The sequence below is a fragment of the Anas platyrhynchos genome, chromosome 1 (assembly GCF_047663525.1).
Source record: "Anas platyrhynchos isolate ZD024472 breed Pekin duck chromosome 1, IASCAAS_PekinDuck_T2T, whole genome shotgun sequence".
Taxonomy (NCBI): domain Eukaryota; kingdom Metazoa; phylum Chordata; class Aves; order Anseriformes; family Anatidae; genus Anas; species Anas platyrhynchos.
The window spans coordinates 36,925,141-36,946,719 of record NC_092587.1 but is presented as its reverse complement, the minus strand read 5'-3'; the positions used below and the strand labels follow the sequence as shown (position 1 = coordinate 36,946,719).

Here is a 21,579-nt window from a genome sequence, read left to right as displayed (position 1 = left end):
AAAATATTTATATGGTTTCACACAGTAGCTGATTGTGTTGCCAATTTCTTCAAATAGAAGCAACGCTTCAAAGCTTTTGTAAAAAGCACGGTGAAGATTTTTCTATTTAGAAACTTCATAACCAAGTTGCCAGTAAATCTTTAGGTTAATAGTATGTTTTTCATACCTGGTACAAGTACAGGAACATGTTGTGTTAGGGCTCCAGGTAATACATTTACTAGCTCAGTCAGCATGTTGAAGCAACACTGACGGGTCTTCACACTTTTCTCCTTCATTTGTTTGTGCAAGGCTTTAACAATGTTGGGAACCTGTAACCATCACACATCTGTTAATTGATTCAGTAGCTGACATTTCTTTCACCTTTGATCACTGGGGGATATAGAAGGCTAGGACACATTTTTCTCTATTTCTGATTTCTCCACAGAATCGGAGTTGTTATATAAACAGTAGGAAATGAAGATTCTAAAAGAATTGGTAACCATAAAAACAGCAATTTAACTTCAAAAGGTGAGATGAAACACATGAAAACTAGGTTTGCACTAATAAAACTATATAGAGCAACAACTGAAAATTTAGTCAAATAATTAACTTAAAAAAAGGAAAATGCCATTTGACAACATCACCCTTTTTATTCTGCAAATAAAACGTTGTAGCAAATCAAATTTTATCTTTATCGGTAGACTTTTTGCCTACGTTCTAGAGTGCACAAAAGAACTACTTTGCTTTGGTAAGGTGGCAGAACTACATAGGTCATACAACTTTTACAGGTGAGAGTAAAGAACAAGTCAGCTAAACACATTTGCATGAGCAAGTAATTTTTGTTTCCAAGACTGCTGTACTGTTCTAGGCCAGTTCCCGGGCTTACTCTCTCTGTTAGTACTACAGTAATAATCTGTAATCTACAAATGACAAAAGTATGGCACAGCATATTTCAGGAGCTATTCATATGAACAGGACAACTTCAATGTGTCTTCAACAAGATAACAAAAATTTGATGACCAACCTGACTCTGAAGCATTGTCAAAGGTGTTTCTCCCTGCTCCATTGCATCAGGATCACAAAGCCAACTTTGCACAGGTCGAGTTTGTTTTAAAAGAGAAAGATATGCATGAAAGACATCTGCTTTAACATTCTCTTCACGCTCTTTGAATCTGGCTATTAAAGCAGGAGATACAGTTTTGTAGAATTCTGGAAGCATTTCGTGTCGTGTGCTAACAACAGCATCCAGACATTTAGCAGCTGCACGCCTCACTTTCCAGCTCATGTCATCATCATCACTATATTCATCATCGCTCCCTTAGGAAAAAAAAATGCATGTGTTCAAATCTAGACAATCACAGCATCAAGTTTTATTTTAAACAATTAATAAAAACACTCTTTGGTTCTTTGTGTGAGGCACTCCAAAGTAACAGGTGGAAAAGTACGTTACAAACCATACATAAAAGGCTTCTGAACTGCCTAAATCTTAAGACTGATTATTTTCTCTACCATTTTCTCACACTAGTCTTACACATGTATTTATTTAAGCTGGAAACTGGACAAGGTGGTTCCCATCAATTTACAGCCTGACTACTGATTTAAAGCATGTTCTTCTTTTTCCATGACATAATCAACAATGCAACAGCTACTAACTGATCAAGATTCAACAAATTATTCTATTTGGTTCTTTCTAGGAATACATCAAACCAAATCATACCCAAAATGACCACAGAAAACATACAATAAGCAATACAAATTGACTAAGGCAACAACTACGCAGCTCATTCAATCTTAAAGTAATAATAATGTTATGCTCTGGGTTCAGATTATTTGTATCCAAGTTTTCATAAGCCTTACATACGGCAAAGAATTTAGCCACAATATTAACAATAAATACCTTCTATTTTTCAGTCAAAATCATTTATCCTAACAGAAAATCACTGAGTATCTTTCAATTTTCAATGTATTAGATTGTATGCATTAAATAATGATATTTTATATATTGGAAGTATTAAGAAGTCTTTCCCATGACAAATATGTATTTTCAATTCATTAACCAACACATTTCTTACTTCAGTTCAATCATCCATTTTAGACGCTGCTAGCTTTTACCATCTCATTTTTCCATCTTTCAAAGTATTTTAAAGTATTTCTCTTGTACTTTACATTCACCACTGGAAGTATTTATCTCCAGCAGTAACATCCAGTACTTTTATTGTATATTTATTTTAAATGAGTTCATGTGCTGTTTTTAAACACATCTTAAAAAATGAATTCAGAAGTATACAAGCCATTCAAATACTTGTAGTTATTAGCAATACCAACCATTTTCTCAGACCACTGCAAGTTCAGAGGCTCTTTCTCTCCCCCTGACTAAAAACCAAACATACCTTGATCATCATCATCACCACCATCAGCATCCATAGCATTTTCATCTTCGTCTTCATCATCATAATTGTAATTTGGATCATAGGTAAGGTATTTAAGACAAATGTTTATAATAGTAGATACATGAGGATAAACTTCTTTAGGACATCTGCATAGTACAAAAATAAAAGTAAAGTGAAATTACCTACAAGAATTTAAACATTTCTACCTAGAAGATGAAATTATAACATCTTATACTCTGAAGATGTTATAGCCAAGGCAAGTGTCATCAAATGCATCCATCTGAATCTGTACTTCAGAAAGGACCCAAACTACTACACTGGAAGATTGCACAAGACCAAGACATGCTTTTGGATATCAAGATTTTGTTTTTATCCCTCATTAGCAGTGGACAGCCTGGCACAGTAGACAGTTTATGAAGTGCAGACATATGTGTTAAGCATACTGCTTAACATTTAAGACAGTTATAGGAACAGTTCCAGCTCAAAGCTTGCAAAAATATATTGTACCAAGGAGACTACCAGTTGACACTTACAAACAAGAAGTACACAACACATAGGTACATCACACAGGTACCTGAGAATTACTTACCTCCTAACAAAGGATTCGAAGGCTTGAATGCAATACTCTCGTAGTTCATCGTCATCTACATTACAAAACTTTACAACCAAAGGAATTATTTTCTCAAGATATTCACCTGATAAAAGAATATTAGCAAAGTCATTATTCTCATCTAAAGAACTTTTTAGTTACAGATAATTTATGTAATTTTCTTACCTATTCTATGACCTGCTTGCCTACTGATAGCAGCAATACACTGTATATAGGTCCTAGTTGTTGACATGGAATCATTTTTAGACAGCTCTGTCAACAGATGTTCAATGAGGTCAACAAAAACCATATTGCCACAACTCATAACCAGGTGACCAAGAGCAATGATGGTTCTTTTCCTCACAGCAAGTCTGGGGCTAGTCAGCTGGGGGAGCAGACAGGTCAGAATTGAAGGATGGAAGTTAACAAGCAGTCCTCCTTGCCTTAAAACAGACAAAACACAAACTCAAACCAATTGAATCTAGGTAACTTTGTTCATATACTCTACCAGAATTATTTTAAATATTTTCAAAACATCACAGAGATTACAATTAAGTTTTTAAACATTCCAAAGGCTTAAACACAACAAAGGAGTTTAAAATATACCTTCAAAGCAACAAGCATTGAAAATTAGCTTAAAGCTACAGTTCTCAGAAGATGAAGCCATAATCAGTTTATCAACCAACTTATCTTCAATACATTCACTTTTTTTTTTTTGAAAATGAGGCTTCATCTGTACTTAATATCTTGCCATATTTTTTTTACTTAACTTAAAATAATTTATATTTAATATTTGAAAGATTAAAAAGTTCAAGAAGTATTTTATCAGCATTCACCAGCATTTCGGAAGAGGGACGTTTACCTGCTCAGCATATCAGCCATGATATCCAGCGCCTCCAGTTGAACAGACACGTCTTCCTGCTTGGCTATAGCACTAGTGAGACGCCCTGTGATCTTTTTGCAAACATTAGCCGCTAATGCAGAACCTGAAAGTACAACAAAACCTCAGCGTTTTCGTAATGAGAAAATACAGGTTTTAAACACCAGATACCCTTTGTCACTATGAGAAGCTGAACATAATATGAAGAAGCTTTCACACCCAACAAAACAAGCTTGAACAGCCAGTTGCTTTGCTAATGTAAAGTATTATGCTCTGCATTAGAACTGGAAGACTACACAGAAACATACTGAGTAGGATAGCTTTAGATTCAGAAGGTGAGCACAACAGAAAGGACACTGCTTTTGGCAGGGCAAGCAAAGGAAAGTGAAGACCAAGACAAGTCTAGAGCAATAAGTAAAAGGAATATAGGTAGAAATAAAGGAGTAACTAAAAGGTAAGGGGAAGCACAGAAGTAGATAAAGCTACTTCTAAAGAACAGCTGTAAAATGAAACAGGATTGTAGAATGATTTTGCATAAGAAGCTACTTAAATCTATTTGAAATACTGCTGCAACATCTGAAAAAAAGGACAAAATATATACCCAATGTATTTTAAAATTCAAGTTAAAATTTCTTCACTGTATCTTCGTAGGTTCCCTCCACCATACACACAACTCCCAGCATTGTTTAGTGTAATGTTGTGAAGCAGTTCATGTTTCCCAATGGCTAGCACTCATCTTCATTTGCATTAAGTTTTCTGTTGTTGTTTTTTTTTTAACCCTATTTTTGCAATCTAAATGTGTAATTAATATCATTCCAACCTGTATTAAATATAGTTTGTTTTTTTTAATACTGAAAGATTTTGCTGTCTTTGAGCCTTACACGCAGCTGAAAATCTGCTTTTGTTTTGTGTGGGCATATAAAAGAATAATAAAAGCTTCAAGTGACTTATTTATTTATAAGTTTTTGCATCTCACCATTACCCGATAAATTCATAATTTCCTTGTGGACTTCCAATAGAGGATGTCAAAATCAGAGGGTTTGGTGTTGTTTTTTTTTTTTTTTTTTTTTTTAATTTAAGAAACCTCAGCCTCTAAAAACTGCGTGTCCAAAACCTTTCTAATCACTTTTCTATTCTCATTCATACGGTAACCTACAATATTAGAAAACCACTTGAATAAAAATGTAACACCACGATGATGAGCTATTCATCATTAACATCAGCTTTGGAGTAAAGACTGCACTCATTTAAAACTGCAGGTAAGCACTGCATTAATTTAGCAGGCAATTGTTAGAAACATTGGGTACATTCCAAAACACTTACCTAAACTGAGACAAGAAATCAGATCACTGAAGAAAAATGAGTTACAATCAATTTAAAAGTATACTATCAACCAAAAAGCAAGATGAGACTTAGCTGTGACTAGAGCCTAGAAACATTCCACCACACAATTATTAAGATAGGAGCTTTTACACTTGATTTGTTATACCAATGATTGAATACTGCAAGTTAATTTTCCCCATCCATACAATTCTTCAGTTCAAAAAAAAAAAAAAAAAGTTTTTTAAACCAGCAAAATCTGTGAGTACAGTCACGGAAGAAAACTGAAGAATATCTTGAATAGCAAGCTCCTTACCGCTGGAAGCTGGGGGGAGTTCTCCAATCACAGTTTTAAGGCCAATGCTTGAAATGTCACGTAACTGTTCTTTATCTGAAAGCATGTTTGTACAGAGTGTATCTACAATGGTCTCCACTTGATACTCCTTTACTTTACTCACCAAAGGGCCAAGGCTGTATAAACAAAAGAAAGGTATTAGGCTTGTAACCTTAAATAAAACCCTCAATCCTTCATTTTATTTCACTATTTTATTTGAAGTCACAAACTTTTAGATTGGTTTTGGTAGCAATACAAAGCAGAATTTTTAAATCCAAAAACCTTCAACTGGTTAGGCTGAGAAACTCACCTTAGATCTAGTAACAAACTACTGGTTTAGTTCATCTGGTTTTTTAATCCATTGATGGAAACAGTTTCTGCGTAACTCTTCTGCTTCACAGTCTCAAAGTCTGAGTCCCTCTTAACTTCATCATACACAATGCCCAGATTTATAACTAAGTTACCTAGCCAGAGACACCAGTTCATGCGTTTGACCATCAGTGTCCGTCCACACAGTTTGGACAAGTAAGCAAACTTCTCAATTACTGCATCTTTATTCTAGACAACACCTGGGTTCAGTCTGACAGACCCATTCTGTCTCAGAGTGCCTTAACTGAATGCAAACAGTGAAATAAAAATCAATGACTTGGTCTTCATTTACAGACTCCAAGCACCCCTTTACACACTGCACTTGGAGGAACGATAAAAAACATCACCAAACTTGGGGGGTTTAGTTATTCTGTTTGAGAATCAGGACAATTTTATATCTCTAGTCAAATGTTCCCATTTGTTCAAAAACACTGAAGCTGCAGGTCTCTGGTGAAGTCTAGTTCATCTGTCTCTCTGTGGCCTTAGATGCTGCCATCCATCTGCTTTTCTTTGCTTTGTACTGGTATCAAAAGTATTCCCACGTTCTTGCTGTGTTAATGCATTTTCTCACTGTGTTTAATTACTATACGATACATGATCTGATTACATCTATTAGCCACTATGCAATAAAAGTAGTTATGAAAAAAGACATCATTTCAGTACTCAGCAGATCCCATAAATTAATCAAAACTAACATCAAGAACCACAATACAATTAGTTCTTCTCTAACACAAAAGTGGTAGTGTAAGCACTTGGCCACAATCACCAAAGTTATATTAGCAAAACAAGGAACACTACGTTGTAAAAATAAGTTACTTTATAACTCCATTCACCTGTGAAAAGGCTCCATAAGAACAAGACTTCACTCTTTTTCCCTCTCCACTCCAGATTTGCTTACCTGGTTTCTCCCTAAACTTTTAAAACACCTGCCTTCAAACCACCTCAGAAATGGCAAATCAGTTTTGAAAGACTTTACCAATTCTTTTAATTTAATTCCACTCCCCCAAACATGTTACATTAACAACAAACATGTCAAATTCTGCAGAATGAGTATTTTAAGCTGTGTGTTCCATTAAAAAAACAGTAGTCAACTTGCACAAACAGTAACATCTCTGAAAGACACAGCTCCGTTGTTCTACGAGCTTCTGCACGATGATCTTGCCAGCTGCTCTCCCTCTGCAGGGAAATCTATCACATTACACCCAATCAAAGCACGCTTCCTAACGTAACATCAACACGAGGTGAGATGCAATAGGAAGCTCGAGTTAGTAAGTTTCCGCAGGCTTCAGTTTTGGACTGACCCTGACAAAAGCAAGGGTTGCAGACCAAGGAACTGCATACAAGCCACACAGGAGAACAAGCAACGGCTTGAGGCAAAAATGGAGACAGCAGTAGTGAGGACCATCTACAGAAAACATGGGAACCATGAACTAGAAGTGTAGCTCACCAGCAGAATTCACAGAAACATAGATGCATCTCGAGAAAAGCACTATTTAGTTCTTCTTCCAGGTCAATTAAAGGGATAATGGATAGCACTCTGTCTTAATCTGGAGCACAGACCTTCCCCGGGTTATGTTTTATGGCTGATCCAGATGTCCCATCAAGAAAATCCTACAGCCTGATTCACAGCAGCATCTCAATGCTTTTCCACCTATGATACATGCTTCAGCTTGCATCACCATCAAATTCAACCTGAGCTACAATAAGAAGGCACAGAAGGTTTTCAAGAGATTCTACATGCACCCTCAGAGTGAACTTTGATGAGTGAGATGACTTTTGATATGAAGGGCTCACCTCACCGGGTTATGATTTCAGGAAGTGGAAAGACTTGAACAAGGTTATTATTTCGGAAGCATTTTTTAGAAGCTTAAACTTTGTCGCGATGCCGTTTTTGTGTAAGTTAGCACCCAACTCGCAGTACATGATCCAAGCAAGCCTGTGGAAGGGTTTCATCAGGTCTGTGTGGGCTTCTGCTGAGACGCCAGAGCGATCAAGTGGCTTCAAGAGCTGCAGCAGCCTCCTGCTGCAACCAACAGAGCCAGAAGCCAGGGATGTTTCTGCAGATCACAAGGGAGGATCCAAATATATATTTTTTTTTAATCTGCCCTTCAACACCGTACACAATGTACACAGACAACCACTCTACAAACCACAGATATAAAATTGAAGCATATGGAAATAAGTGTATGAACAAATGCAGGAAAGGAGCATCTTTAAGCCAATTGCAAACCAATTCTATTAGGACTACGTTAAAATACGATGCCTCCATATAGCTTTTTCCCTGCTCTGAACTTTAATACCGCATACATCTGCTTTTCATTAAGATTTATTCTAGCAAAGCTAACAAGAGAATAAAATGATCTCTGCAGGCTTAGTAAACACTAACTTTGGAGAGCTGAAACCAAACTGAAACCCTACAAGAAAAGATGAACAAACTTGTTATCAAAATAACATTAAGTGTAAGGAAGCAAAGTTTAAGTTTTCAAATCCATGCCACCAGTTACTGCAAGTACATCAGATTTTTGAGGCTGCAATGATTGAGGGCCATATTATTACTGAAACATCTGAAGTATGCATAAGTTTTACAAATAATTGCACCATCTGCTTGTAAAACAGATTAACATAATTAACAACAGAACAACTTCCAACTAGAAGTATTTGTCTAATCTAAATACTTGTCAACTGTCAAGGCAGAACCCTGGAGAAAGACAGTCTGTCTTCCCATGGTCAGAAAAAAAATAGTATTTAAAAAGTTGTAATGCATTAATTTATAATTCAGTTTTCACTGATCAGAAACCAATAGCAGCTACCAAGCTTTTAGAACAGCTTGGTCACAAGTAAGTTTGAAACAAGGGTAGGTAAATTTCTTCTTCCCTAAATTACCCTCTCAAAGCATTTTACTGAAACAAAACAAAAAAACAAGCCCAAGACACTAGGGAAAAAGGTGGGATGAGAACTTCCAACTTCATAAATGTGATTATCCAATGTAATAATGGAGTTGCCAGGTGATGGTAGCGCAAAACCCCGAGTTACAAATAGCAGCATGCAGTGCTAGTAAATGAAGAAGCGCAATACATGATAGTCGAGTTGTACTAGATTACTGGAAGCAAGCAATCTAGATGCAAAGTATTTCCTTTCAGTGATTACAGCAGGGAAAAAAATGCTTTGGCTTTATTTCCTAAGATTCCGAGAGTGATTCTGAATTAAAAGAGCAAGTTTCATATTTAAAAAAAAAAAAAAAAAACACACTGGCACTAAGTTAACCGTACAAAAGAAGAAATAAAAATCAACATGCAAGCAGAAATTCTGTCCAAGATATCTGGCAAGATACTCATCTGTCAATAAAGACTATTACTCTGAAAGCAGATAGTCCAAAATCTAAATCAAGATATGCCACTCAGGCAAAAGCTTCCTTTAAGCCTAAATCATCTAATTCCCACATTACTGTATTATAAAAACCCACAAGTATTTTAAGACTGAAAAAACATCCCTGAGTCTTCATAATCTAAAGGAAAAAGTTGCTGTATATGCATTGAGACAAGCACACAAGATGACAAGCGAAGCAGTCTGTCTTGTTTTACTGGAAATGGGTCTGGAGCTGAAGCCTAAGTCTCCAAGAACACAGCTGGATCCTGGGTTCACCACTAGCTAATAAAACTGTCAGGAAGGCAGCTGCAGGGGAACACGCCAGTGACCCATCGCATTCAGAAGGAAAGGCTCGAGGCAACAGCATTCAGCATACAGGCACTCAAGTTAGTTTAGGAGCTCAGTACTGTATTTGCCAAGACAGAGCAAGACAACCCCACTCTTTTATTACCTTGCTGGTACTGCTGGGGAGACCAATTTCTGGATTGTTTTAGCAGTGGAGATCTGAGGACGCGTACCTCAATTCTGAAGAGCTGTCAACAGCAAAATGTTACCTGCTATTAATTTTACTTGTCAACCTATACATGCTTTGGATTTTCTCACTGAAATGCAACTTGGCACCTCGGACCTTATTGAATTAACTTCTGAATGTACAGTCAAACATAAATTTATTCATTTTGAAGTTGTTTATTTTACTGATTCCTCTTTCTGGATGCAGCTACTGTCCTTTCGACTTTACAAGGGGGGAGAAAAGAACAGTCTAATAAAACAGTTTAGAAGCACCTACAGGGTAAACACAAACTTGACAGTTTCAGAGGAATTTGGAACAGACTTCTATCCTGTCTCTGAGCATCAAGTTGTCCACTCCTGCCACAAAAGCTTCCAAACACACTCCAAGTTCCCTACACCTTTCACACTTCTTACTGTCTATGTCCTCTCTGTCACTCCAAAGCCACCCTTTTTCACCACATAGCTCCCACCACAGGATGACTGTGGGCCTTCAAAATCATTGTCCACCTGATCTGGTCACCCATTTTCTCCACTCTTAAAAAAGACCATGTTCCAACAGTCCCAACTAGATGCCAGACACAGATGTTAGAGGGAGCTAGACGGGAAGACTAGGCTTAAACTTCGAAGACTGCAGGCCAGTGACTCCAGCTGGATTGAAAGGCCCGAGATCTACAGCTTTCACTCTAGGATAGCTAGCAAACATGGCTCTATATGAGAGGGCAACAACATACACCTTCCACCCCTAAAGCCTGCTCTACGTGCCCCCCATTACTGTTACCTTTCTTCCCCACGTCCACAAGTCACAGTAGCAAGAGCTGACTGTCATCAAAAATGCCCAACAGAAGCAAAAGGCAGCAAGAAAGTGCAGACATGAAAAGCATGTGCAATAACTTACCTGTTACATAAAGCAAACTTTTGCATTCAAGCACTATGTGTAACTTACGTTATGATAGTAACCACCGAGTAAGTTCCAACGTCTTGGCACCAGTGGTCTGTCACTATGTTAGGCAAACTTATGAGCTTCTCTTTCAATGGCAATACTCATAACACCCTGCCCCCATGAAATCAAAACGTTGTTAGCACTTGAGGCACAGCACCTACAGAAAAAGCCCTGGAACATGCTTTTGCCAACTCCCAAGAGAATCGTACCTATCTTTTCCAGGCCTTCCTTCACAAAGTGTAACCTGCATGGTTTCTCTCCTTGCCACCAACACCCTACTCGTGTCATAGAGCCTGCTCAAAATAACTGCAATTTGGGAACTACAAAAAAAAAAGCAGCAAAAAGCAGCATAGACAAAGCATATCTACCAAAAACATGCACTGCAATATTACACTTATTACACTTTTTTTTTTTTTTTTTTTTTTTTTTTTACAGCACAAGTCTTCAAACAAATCTGACATGGAGGCCAACTCCCCAAATTAGGCCAAAGACCTTATGATTGCCCCAGTGCCAGAAACTGAGGAAGATTGTAAAATGCTCTGCAAAATAGAATGAATTGCAGAGATGCAGCTATCTTAAAAATAACTACATAAAAACTACTTTGGTATAACATTTCTAGAAGGTTCTGCATGCAGGTAATTTCAAGAGAAGTGTTAATTGAGATACCGACTGATATAGGATGAAAGGCATAAAAAGAAGCTCTTTAAGTGCACAGAAACAAAGATGCAATGGAACAGTTTCTCACCTGCTTCAGCAGGCAGGCTTACTCCTGCAGAAATGAACAACCCTAACAGAGCAGCCTTGGTTAAAAACCTCAAAACTCGAGCCCTAAGCTGGCACCATCCTTTAATTGAGGGCCAGGGGCAGTACCAACATCTTCACATTCCAGCTAACCACCTCCACAGCTGCTAAATCCCAGAAAGTAGGGATTTAGAAGACCATATCCACAACCTTAATCTGGTCATGTTATTGTTTCAATCATGATAAATGGATATTGCAGTCTTAGGGTAATTTTTAGACACTGCTATGAGCGAGGACAATTTCTCCCCCCAGTACAAAAGCCCTGGCAAGTTTGTAGATGAGCATCTGCCAACACACAAATTACCACCAAGAATTTTCTCTCAGACAGATAGGCCAAGCCATCCCTGACTGCATCCCTGGAAGCTGAAACATTTTCTCCAGCTGCTCAAAAAGCTCTCAGATTTCTCCACAACCTAATTCCACTCTTCAACCAAGCCTTCCCATCACTAGCTCCTCTTCCAGAGCACACCGCTGGCAGTCAGTGGCTATGCACAGCACCACTGCACTGCTCTACTCTCACTGCATAACAAACTGTTTTGCAAGCAACACAAGCACAAAGCACGTAAACAGAAACGATCACAATTCCAAGGTATGGCAACCATCCACAGCAGTCTGAAGAGAGTAAATTCCCTGTGAATTTCAGTCAAGACTACAGTCCAGAAAGGTGTGACCACAGAATCTGTGGGAACTATTTTGCATCTATAATGCTTCATACCCCAACAAAGTATTGTAAACAGAAGCATAAACAAGCAGATGTACAATTACAGAAACATTAATATAAAACCAAACAACAGCAACATCTCAAAACTACAGGTAGCCCTCAGAGTAGCAATCCCAAAAGACAGCAAACTCACTCTCTATTAATCAAAAGCGATCTGGTTGGTGAGATTCCAGGTGGCAATGTCAGCCCTCTTTTTGCTGATATGAAGATCGCGTCTCCTGCTTTTGCAGTTTGCAAAGATTTGCACAGCTCTATGAAAATACACCTCCCACATCCCAGGCATCTGCAGCTGACACCATCTTTTTACGCACCAATGACTGACAGACCGTATTTCCACCAAAAAAAAAAAAAAAAAAAAAGTTGCTCCAGAAGCAAAACACCTAAAATAATGGGTAGGATGCTTAGTTTTTCAATGTAAATAAAGAGAAACTAAAATAATCAGCCCAGAAGTTGGTCAATTAGACACATTAGATTATCAGTTAGGTAAACACTTTTTTGCCAATGTCTGAAAATGACAAACTAGTGAAGTGACATAAGTCACTCACACAAACACTTGAAATTACAGTCCATAGAAGGCGTTAAACCAGACTTAACCTGAGTTAGCATCTTAATTTCATTATGCATTCCTCTTTATTCTGGTTTAGTTCAATAAAGTTGACATAGCATTTGTAAAAAACACTACCCTACTCTTTTCTGGCCTTTCAAATCAGGAGATAGCACTTACAGACCTTATTGTTAGCATCAGGTTGCAAACTCAGCTTATCAAAAGGAGAAAAACTACAATTTCTCCTTTTTTTTTTGGAGGTACATTTTCGTTATTAAGTCCTCTTTGATCTTTTCCTTTTCATTGAAAAATCACATTTTCCAATAATTTGCATCCAACTTTCCTTAAAGTCAACAGCTCCTTCAGCTGCCTATGGAAATAAACAGCAACTATAGCAGCATCTCCTTTAAGTTATATACATCTGAAAATAAAAGTGTTCATAGCATGCCCTCCCTGCTAGGAAGAGGGATGTCATCTCACAACCAAATGTAGGCTGAAATTAGTATGGCTATCAAAGAAACACATTTACTTACAGGGAAGAGTTAAAATTCACAAATGGAAAATAAATGTATTTGATTCAAATCACCAATATAGCAGGATGTATAACAGTGTATTAGCACAGCATCCAAAACACTTTAAAGCTGCTAAACCAGCTCAGCCACACAACATATGTGCATCATCCTGCTCACATTAATGACTCACACTCGCAGCATCAGGCAGGGTTCCCTACGTTGAACTACTGCCCAGAGAAGTCAGGCTGATAAATGCAGATAAACTACAGGATGACAAGGGGAGGAATCACTGGAAGTAGTTACTTCAATCCCACTTTTCTATTTCATATTTTGAGATACATACATGTACGATGAATGATTATTTATTTTAAGTTTCAGGAAGCTTTTTAGTGTGAAACAATACAAATTTGTCAGTACAGGTTTTAATGGCAGAGTATCACCCCATAAATAGCTACCAGACCGGGAAGCAGTTCATCCTTAAACTGCAGCACTGAACATAAGGAGTGATTAATGGCAGTTTGGGCCAGCAGAGCACTACCAGCAGCGAAGCACAAACAATCCAGCCCACACTCAGGCAAACCACACCGCTTGTCTAATCCAGATGCAGGTAACCTTGGATAGAGCTACAGGCTGTAAAACTCCCGCCACCACAAGGTGCTCAGGGTACCTTTCAGGGCACTACACAACTAGCCTTAAAGCATGAATGGTGTAAGAACATCCAATAGTATTTTTTACATTGGCTGACTGTAAAATAGCTTTTGATCATCAGAACAAAGAAGTCCTTCAGAAAAAAACACAACACACACTAAAATATTCTTAAGACAGACAAGGTGAAAAAACTGACCGAGTTTGCATCTACTGCCTGAAATAACAGAAGTTTGATGACTACACTCCTTTCTTCTCTGTAGGGTCAAAGCTGGCTGATTTTTAATGCAAGAGTATTAAATCAGTTTATTTATTTTCATTTTGATTCAGAGATGAACACCACAACCATCTTGCAAGATAGTTACCCAAGTATCCATGAACTCTCAAGCTGTTCAGCAAAGACAAACATGTTTTATCCTATCCAAAAGCAGTATGATATAGCTGAAAGGTTCAAAAACAAAAACACCAGTGTGCTTTGAAGAGATAATGAGAAACAAGTTCATCAGCATTTTAACCAACAGAGCACTTCCTATCCAAATGTGAAAGAGATTAGTGGATAAGGCAAAACTTACTTGTTACTACACTTGCATAAGAAAAAAACATTGCTTTATGACTGCTCTGAGTTACTTCAAATCTTCGCTGTTCAGTGGCATCAGTAACCAAACCTTGAAAGAACAATCCTCCTTGAAGAGATTCTTTCCTTTTTAAGGACTGATCAGTAACATTGCCATTCCGTGCTTCCATGGACCTAGCTGGAAGATTCCCCAACGAATTGCAAATCTTTCTTCCCCCAAAAAAAAGCTGTCTCAAATACAAATTCAGCAGGACAGAGCTTTCTGTGTACTGTTAAGGCACTCCTATGAAAGGGAATCTATACTTGAATGGGTCATCAAGCATCAGCCTGATGAAAGTTCCTGCTGATAGTCTCTAAAGAGCACCAGAGCATTTAATTTAATAAGGTAATCTAAACACAGTTTATGCTTTCCTCAGCTGAAAGTGGCAGCAAACACATAACAGAAATACACAAATAAAGAACAGCAACACAAAATATTTTAAAACCAAGAAGTAGGGGAAAATACGCTGGTCAAATCTAAATTAACAAATTAGGTTCCTACCTATCGTTGTAGCAGATTGAAAATCTAGTTTAGATCACCTTAAACTGCCTTAAACTACAGCTCAGCAGTGCTTCAACCTCTCCTATCCTGTATTCCCAGTATTGTTTCTACCAATGCTCATCTGAATGTAGGAGGAGAGAGCTGAGCCAGAAGAAATTTAACTCCCCAAACCAGTCTACAACAAAACCAGATGCACTCAAGAAAATGGACACGGAGGGGAAGAACATCAGAATAGCAGCAAAATTAGCTTAGACCGGCTTAAAACTGTGACAGAACAATACTGTGAGTCTAAGTTACCTGAATAAAAAAGTGCCTTTCTACAGTGGTGTCACTGGCCCCTCATCCCATCTGCATCCCCTTCCCTCCCACCCCCCAAAAAAGCGTATCTGCAAGTGATGAGAATGCCAAAAAAGTTGATACACTCAAGGTACAAATTCTAGATGAAAGCTCACAATTTCCTGTGAAGTTTTTCATCTTGTTTCTTGTCCCCTTACAAGAAACTTAATGCTGTTCTTTAACACTGCTTGGATTTTTTCTAAAAGTATTCCAAACTTTAAATTGATTCTGTCATTTTAATTAAATCCAAGCATTTTATCAGTGTGTCAAAGCGAACTTTAAAAATGGAAGAACGGTTAATAAGAAAAGCACAGGCCATGCCCACCTGCACAGGCAGCTATCTATTTTCCTCATTCTCTTTCCTTTGAAGTCTTTAACGTTACCTGCACTTTAGGTCCAAAATCCTAACCTTGTCATTAAAGATTGTTACATATACACTGCGTGCATTAATCTGAATTTCAGGGTAACTTCAGGCTATGCATTGTAGATGAGTGCTGCATGTATGCTGCAACCATTTTTTTCCACAGAATGTTACTTTACAAAAAGCCAGCTCTAAGCCCGAGCCAAGTTTCATAATAATCTACTTAATACTTTTCATGCATGTGTCTCTTCTGACTGAGCACAGGCACCCTGCTTCCAAGCCAAAAAACTTAAGCTGTGCCACAAGGTACTTTGACGTTTTAGGGCTTCACATTCAAAAGCAACATGTTGGTTTGTGTTGTTTAGAAAACCTGGCAGGAGACATGTTTCAACAAAACTGCAACTCTTATAAGAGTAGTGAAAAAGTTGTGATAATTATATTATTTATACAGCTCACAGAACATTAAACTTTGGCTGGAAACTTGCTACTCTCGTATTAGATCCTCTGTGAAAGGTTTTAGTTATCACATAAAATATTTCAGAAGCCAAAGCAAGTGCCTCTTGTAAGTATATAAGCAGATTTATGTACGCACAGGCTTTAATTTTCTGCTTTGTTGATGTGATGGGTCAAATTGTAAAGAACAAGCTGAAACAAACTAACTGAGCTAGTCACAATGTGAAACTTCTTCAAAGGTGTCCCGAACTCTGCAGTGGTACATTTACTTCAACATACCCTTCACAGAACCTGAGACTCAAGTAGATCAGATGGGATATTTAAAACAAGATCATGAACAAGAAATATTCTTATAGGAACACCAAGAGCTTCTTAACAGAGATGCCCTCCTTATAGGAGGCAAAAAGAGTCAGAAGAATTAAGTACAAAAAGTCATAATAAATGTAGCACCTCTTCAAAGAGGTGGAACACAGCCAGAAACACCACACCACAGGTAAAGTTAAATAAAGGGAGGAAGAAACGCCACTGAACCAACAGAAGCCTCTGAAAAGCAAGTAACTGCACCCTGACCCCATAAAACATCTGCAGTTCCTGTAAAGCACGTAAAACCATTCACACAATATTTCAAATGCTAGTGAAGAGGCAAGTTCTATATTTGATTAAAAGGTAAATACACAGCCTTGGTTATGTTATTTCTGTTTGAGAAAGCAGATCATGGTACTGTAGTATCGGAGTAGTTTTCGCAGTTAAATATCAATGTGGCAACTATCTAGGAACTATGATCTTGAAAATCTATTTAGTATTCAAGATTTATCACCAGAGAACAAATACATCGTTCATATACCTTCAGCAATGACTGCACACAATATTTGTCCCCTTAAACCCCAAACGTTAAATTGCAACGTTGACAAAAGATAGTTCTGTAAGAAGCTATGATTAATGCAGACAACCTGCAAAGGTTCCTATGTGGACAACAGATTCACGTTTATTTTGCATAGCAGTAGTCCTTTATTTTTTAATTTTTTATGTTTTTCAGTCAACAGATGATTTTTTACATCACAGAGAAAGAATACATACCATTTGACAGCTAAGTTCTGCACCTCACCATTTTTATCTTCCAGTAATTTCAAGATCATCTTCACCACCTTCCTTTCACTGTCATCATCCAGCTTAATAGAATCTTTCTGTAGTTCCGTCATCAAATCATTAGTAGCCATAAACCTGACAAAAGAGAGTCAGATAATTATTGCTAAAAGGATATATATGGGTCATTCAGTGCTCTACAATTCAAGATTCTCAGTTTCCACTATTTGTTACCAAATAAACCACACTTAACATTGGATTAGAGTTACCTGCTTTGTGATACAAGCAGCATTTCTTCTACTTATAAAATAAATAAGGAGAAAATGTCATTTTAAATTACAGTTTAACTTTTGGTCAGATCATCATCTTTCCTTGGTGAAGACAGCTCCACATTTTACTCCCCATGTTTACGCTGCGCTCCAAATAATCTCCAGCAAGAAAACTGACGCTTTCCCAGATTGGAAGTAGTTCTCTGACTAGCTACACAATTTTTTTCTTAAGCAAGAAGAATAATACAGTTTTTCAAACATTCTCCCACAAAAATAATATGCCAGACATCAACAGGGAAATAAAAGCGAAAGCTATTATTTATAAATTTCTCATTTTGTCTGTCCAGACTGGTTTGTTTATAGTCAGACAATGGCCAATGATGTTTATCCAGCCCTCAATCTAGGGCATGACATTAAAGTCTAAAATTAATTTTTGAGAGGTCAAGAAAACAAAATCAGCTTTCCTATCAGTTCATTTAGTATTCAATACCACCGTCATACCAACCAATACAAGAACATACTGAGAAATGACTTTCCAAAAATACTTCTTTTATGCCTTTTGTTTCTTTTCCTTCTAAAGTCTGTTTCCCAATCTGTTTTCCTTTCCTAAGCGTCCTTTCTTCTCAAGAAAAGTAACAGAGATGCCTTACTCAATTACAAATCCCAGGGGCTCCAATGTCAATCCCAGCCCCCAGACAAAAATGGTCTGCTAATTACACAACTAGGGTTAACATTTGGGCTTCCGACACATCAGCCTCAAGCAGCCATCGCCTAAGCTCAGGTCATCCTTGGAAGGTTATCTCCACCGCCTGACCTGCTCGATACTTCTTTATTGAGAATGAAAGCCAAGAGCACCTAATCTTAATGTGCATCACAAATGCCAGATGACTCCCCTCAAATAATGGACCCCAACTTATCCCGTCTTGTAACGCGGCCGTTCCAGTCTAACAGTCTCAAGGTGTTTCTAACTAAGATAAGTGAAGCCCTCGCTCATTCTTCATTCGCTCCAAGAGTGCCGCCAAAGCAAGCCTGTAATCTGACAGGAACCAGATGTGTGCATAAACAGATGATGGATGTGAAAGGCACCAGCCTGTACAAAGAGCAAGGGAAAAAGCTACTTGAAAAGTAAAGGGAAGGGGCAGATCGGACGGGAATAAGGGCATCCACAAACCAAGCAGCACTAAAACATTTAAAAGCCATCTCCATGACACTGCTGTATTTACCTCTTTTTCTTAAACCTTAACAGCCTCCCCTCACTTCCTTGGGCAATAAATCCCATTTCCTAGCCTTCTGAGTTCACATGCACTCATCACCTACTTGTGACAACTTCCTCAGCTAAGCAGAGCTTGAACATCCTCAGCTCATCAGCACTTCTGGGCTTGGCTACAACTGAGGAGTCCTCCTGGCAGATTCCTACATTTAAAAAACAAAATACCCGAACCCCACAGTGGCATGGGGAAGACTGGCAACTCTGAATTGAAGGAACCGGTATTTAGCAACACAGTTTTGAGTGGTGTAGCTGTGGCCTTTGACCAACTTTACGTGGCGCAAAGCAGCAGCGCATCGGTAGCTCCTCGCCCCTTGTACTCGGGGCAGCCATCCTCTTCCTCCCACAGCCCCAAAGTAAACTGCCACCTTACATCACTGCCCACTTCGAACTGAAGTTTCCGCACAATAAATGCCACAAACAATTGCATCAGACAAGTTAGTTTATCCAAAAAAAAAAAAAAATAGTGGATTAGAATTTACTGTAGAATAGCTACTTGAACTGTGGTTTGCAGTCAGCTCCCTGGTATCAACAACTACACCGAGCCCCTTCAAATACACACAGTCTAAGAATAAATCCACTTATAATTACTAGTACTAAGAACTATTTTATCCATTATGCAAATACATGATACATGCAGAGGTTTCATGAAACATAGTATTGCATAACAGCCAGTTTGTAGAGGTCTATCGTCACTCATTTTACCGTTTCTAATTCAGATTTTAATCTATGTTGTTATGATTTTTAAGTATTTCAGAATCCCAAGGTTGTTCAAAGCCCCTGGAATGGGTAATCTGCAGAGTATGCTCTCCTAAAGCAACTACAAAACAAGTTTTAACTACATGTAGCTTGGAAAACAACTTACTACAACCTCATCTGATAGGCATAGCCTCTCTTTTATACAAAAAGTTTTAAAATCATTGGAAATCAATACTAAGAAGCAAATCCATCCCAATATTTTGTGAGACATCCTTCCCATAAGCACTAAATGCAAAGCTCACTTATTCACAGAAAAAAATTAGCATGATAAAACTAAAAAAAAATATTCAGAAAACAGTTTGAATCTATTTTTAAGCGTAATTTAAATGACTCAGGCAATTCTGGTCTGCATCTTTTCAGATGAATCAATTTTCATTGTTTTTCTTTTTCTTCCCCAAAGTTTCTAGCCTAAACTCTCCTGGTAACATCATACTAGAGAACCTGAAAGAGATGGACAGAAAAAATATATACTTTTATCGTGCCTGTGCTTCAACGGTTTTGACAAAAGCCAACCCTATGGTTGGCTTAATCATGGCCTGTTTTCTTTTAGATTTTAATATATTAACAAGAGGCTGCTTTGGACGTCACTGTGTCCTTTAACTACAAACTAAGAACTGTAAAGGTGCAAAAATGGAAAAAACGCCAAGTGTGTTCTACGACTTTTCCCTACCTGTATTGATCCACTCTCTGTAACAAATGAAAGCTTCATACATGAATTCCTGGGTACACACAATGCAGACAAAGAAATTTAATTATCTTTAACCTAATGGTTTGTTAGAGCCACTGTGTAAGTGAATGGTCTCTTTTTTTAGTTGTTTTTAGTTGTTTAGTTGTTTTAGTTGTGTGGCTTTTAGTTGCTCTGCTATTTCATTGCCTGATACACCATCTTTTGCATTTTATCTCCTGTAACCAAACGGTTACTCCAATAAATAGTAACAGTCTGGTGACAGATCCTAAGCTCCAAAATACGTATCCCAGTCCCGCCTTCATAAAACTTAACTGGACTCCTCTTTCCGGACACACACAGTTTTAGAGGGGTCCTACAAGAAGGCTGGGGAAGGACTCTTTGTCAGGGGATGGAGGAATAGGACAAGGGGGAATGGCTTTAAAGTAAAAAAAGTGGGTTTAGATTGGATATAAGGAGGAAATTCTTCACTGTGAGGGTGGTGAGGCCCTGGCACAGGCTGCCCAGAGCAGCTGTGGCTGCCCCATCCCTGGAGGTGCTCAAGGCCAGGCCGGATGGGGCTTTGGGCAACCTGGGCTGGTGGGAGGTGTCCCTGCCGTGGCAGGGGGCTGGAGCTGGGTGAGCTTTAAGGCCCCTTCCCACCCCATGCTCTACACGGCGAGCCCAGCACCCTTACCCACACCCCGCAGCACCCCGGAGCCGTGGGGGTGTGGGAAGCCGAGGCCCAGGGCCCCCCAGGCCCGTCCGTCCCGCACGGCGCCGAGCAGGCCCCGCTCCTGCGGGCTCCGCGGGCCTCGCACCCGCCGCAGGCTGCGGAGGCCGCGGCTCCGCTCCTCAGCATGAGGGGAGGGCGAGGAGAGGGGAGGGCAGGGGAGGCCCTGAGGCGAGGCGGGCCGGGCCCGGCGGCGGCTCCCACCTGAAGTCCTTGTCGCTGGACGTCATCTTCTCCAGCAGGTTGGAGATGTGGTACGAGGCGCTCGCCATGTTGACGGGCCCGGCCGGGAGCAGCGGCGGCGGCGGCAGCAGGAGGAGGAGGAGGAGGAGGAGGAGGAAAGGGGAGGGGGGGGAGGGGGAGGGGGAGGGCGGCGCCTCCCGGCTCCGCTCGCCGGGGCTGGGCCTGGGCCTGGGCCTGCTGGGGCCGCCGCAGCCCCCCGCGCGCCGCCGCCGCCGCCCGCGATTGGCGGCGCCCGCAGCCCCGTGACGCCGCCCGCGGACGTGGCGCCGAGCGGCTGCGCGCCCAGCCCGGGCCGCCGTTGGAGCAGGCGGCGGGAAGGGCGGCCGCGGACTACGAGTCCCAGCGCGCACCGCGCGCGCGGCCCGCCCGGCGCCGTTGGCGGGGCATGGCGGGAGT

The 21,579-nt window shown here is 39.5% G+C and overlaps 1 protein-coding gene across 1 annotated transcript in view; it reads right to left on the bottom strand.

The window, feature by feature from the left end:
* CAND1 (cullin associated and neddylation dissociated 1) overlaps positions 1–21,375 on the bottom strand; it is a 28,401-nt gene extending 7,026 nt beyond the window's left edge. The window contains exons 1-9 of the mRNA XM_027456109.3: positions 21,145–21,375; positions 17,243–17,386; positions 5,475–5,629; positions 3,821–3,944; positions 3,145–3,401; positions 2,959–3,064; positions 2,370–2,515; positions 1,004–1,296; positions 167–308 (exon numbers count right to left, since the gene is read on the bottom strand). Of these exons, the coding sequence (XP_027311910.1) occupies positions 167–308; positions 1,004–1,296; positions 2,370–2,515; positions 2,959–3,064; positions 3,145–3,401; positions 3,821–3,944; positions 5,475–5,629; positions 17,243–17,386; positions 21,145–21,212 (1,435 nt within the window). The 5' untranslated portion in view covers positions 21,213–21,375. The remainder of the gene's footprint in view (positions 1–166; positions 309–1,003; positions 1,297–2,369; positions 2,516–2,958; positions 3,065–3,144; positions 3,402–3,820; positions 3,945–5,474; positions 5,630–17,242; positions 17,387–21,144) is intronic.
* Positions 21,376–21,579: the final 204 nt, after the last annotated feature.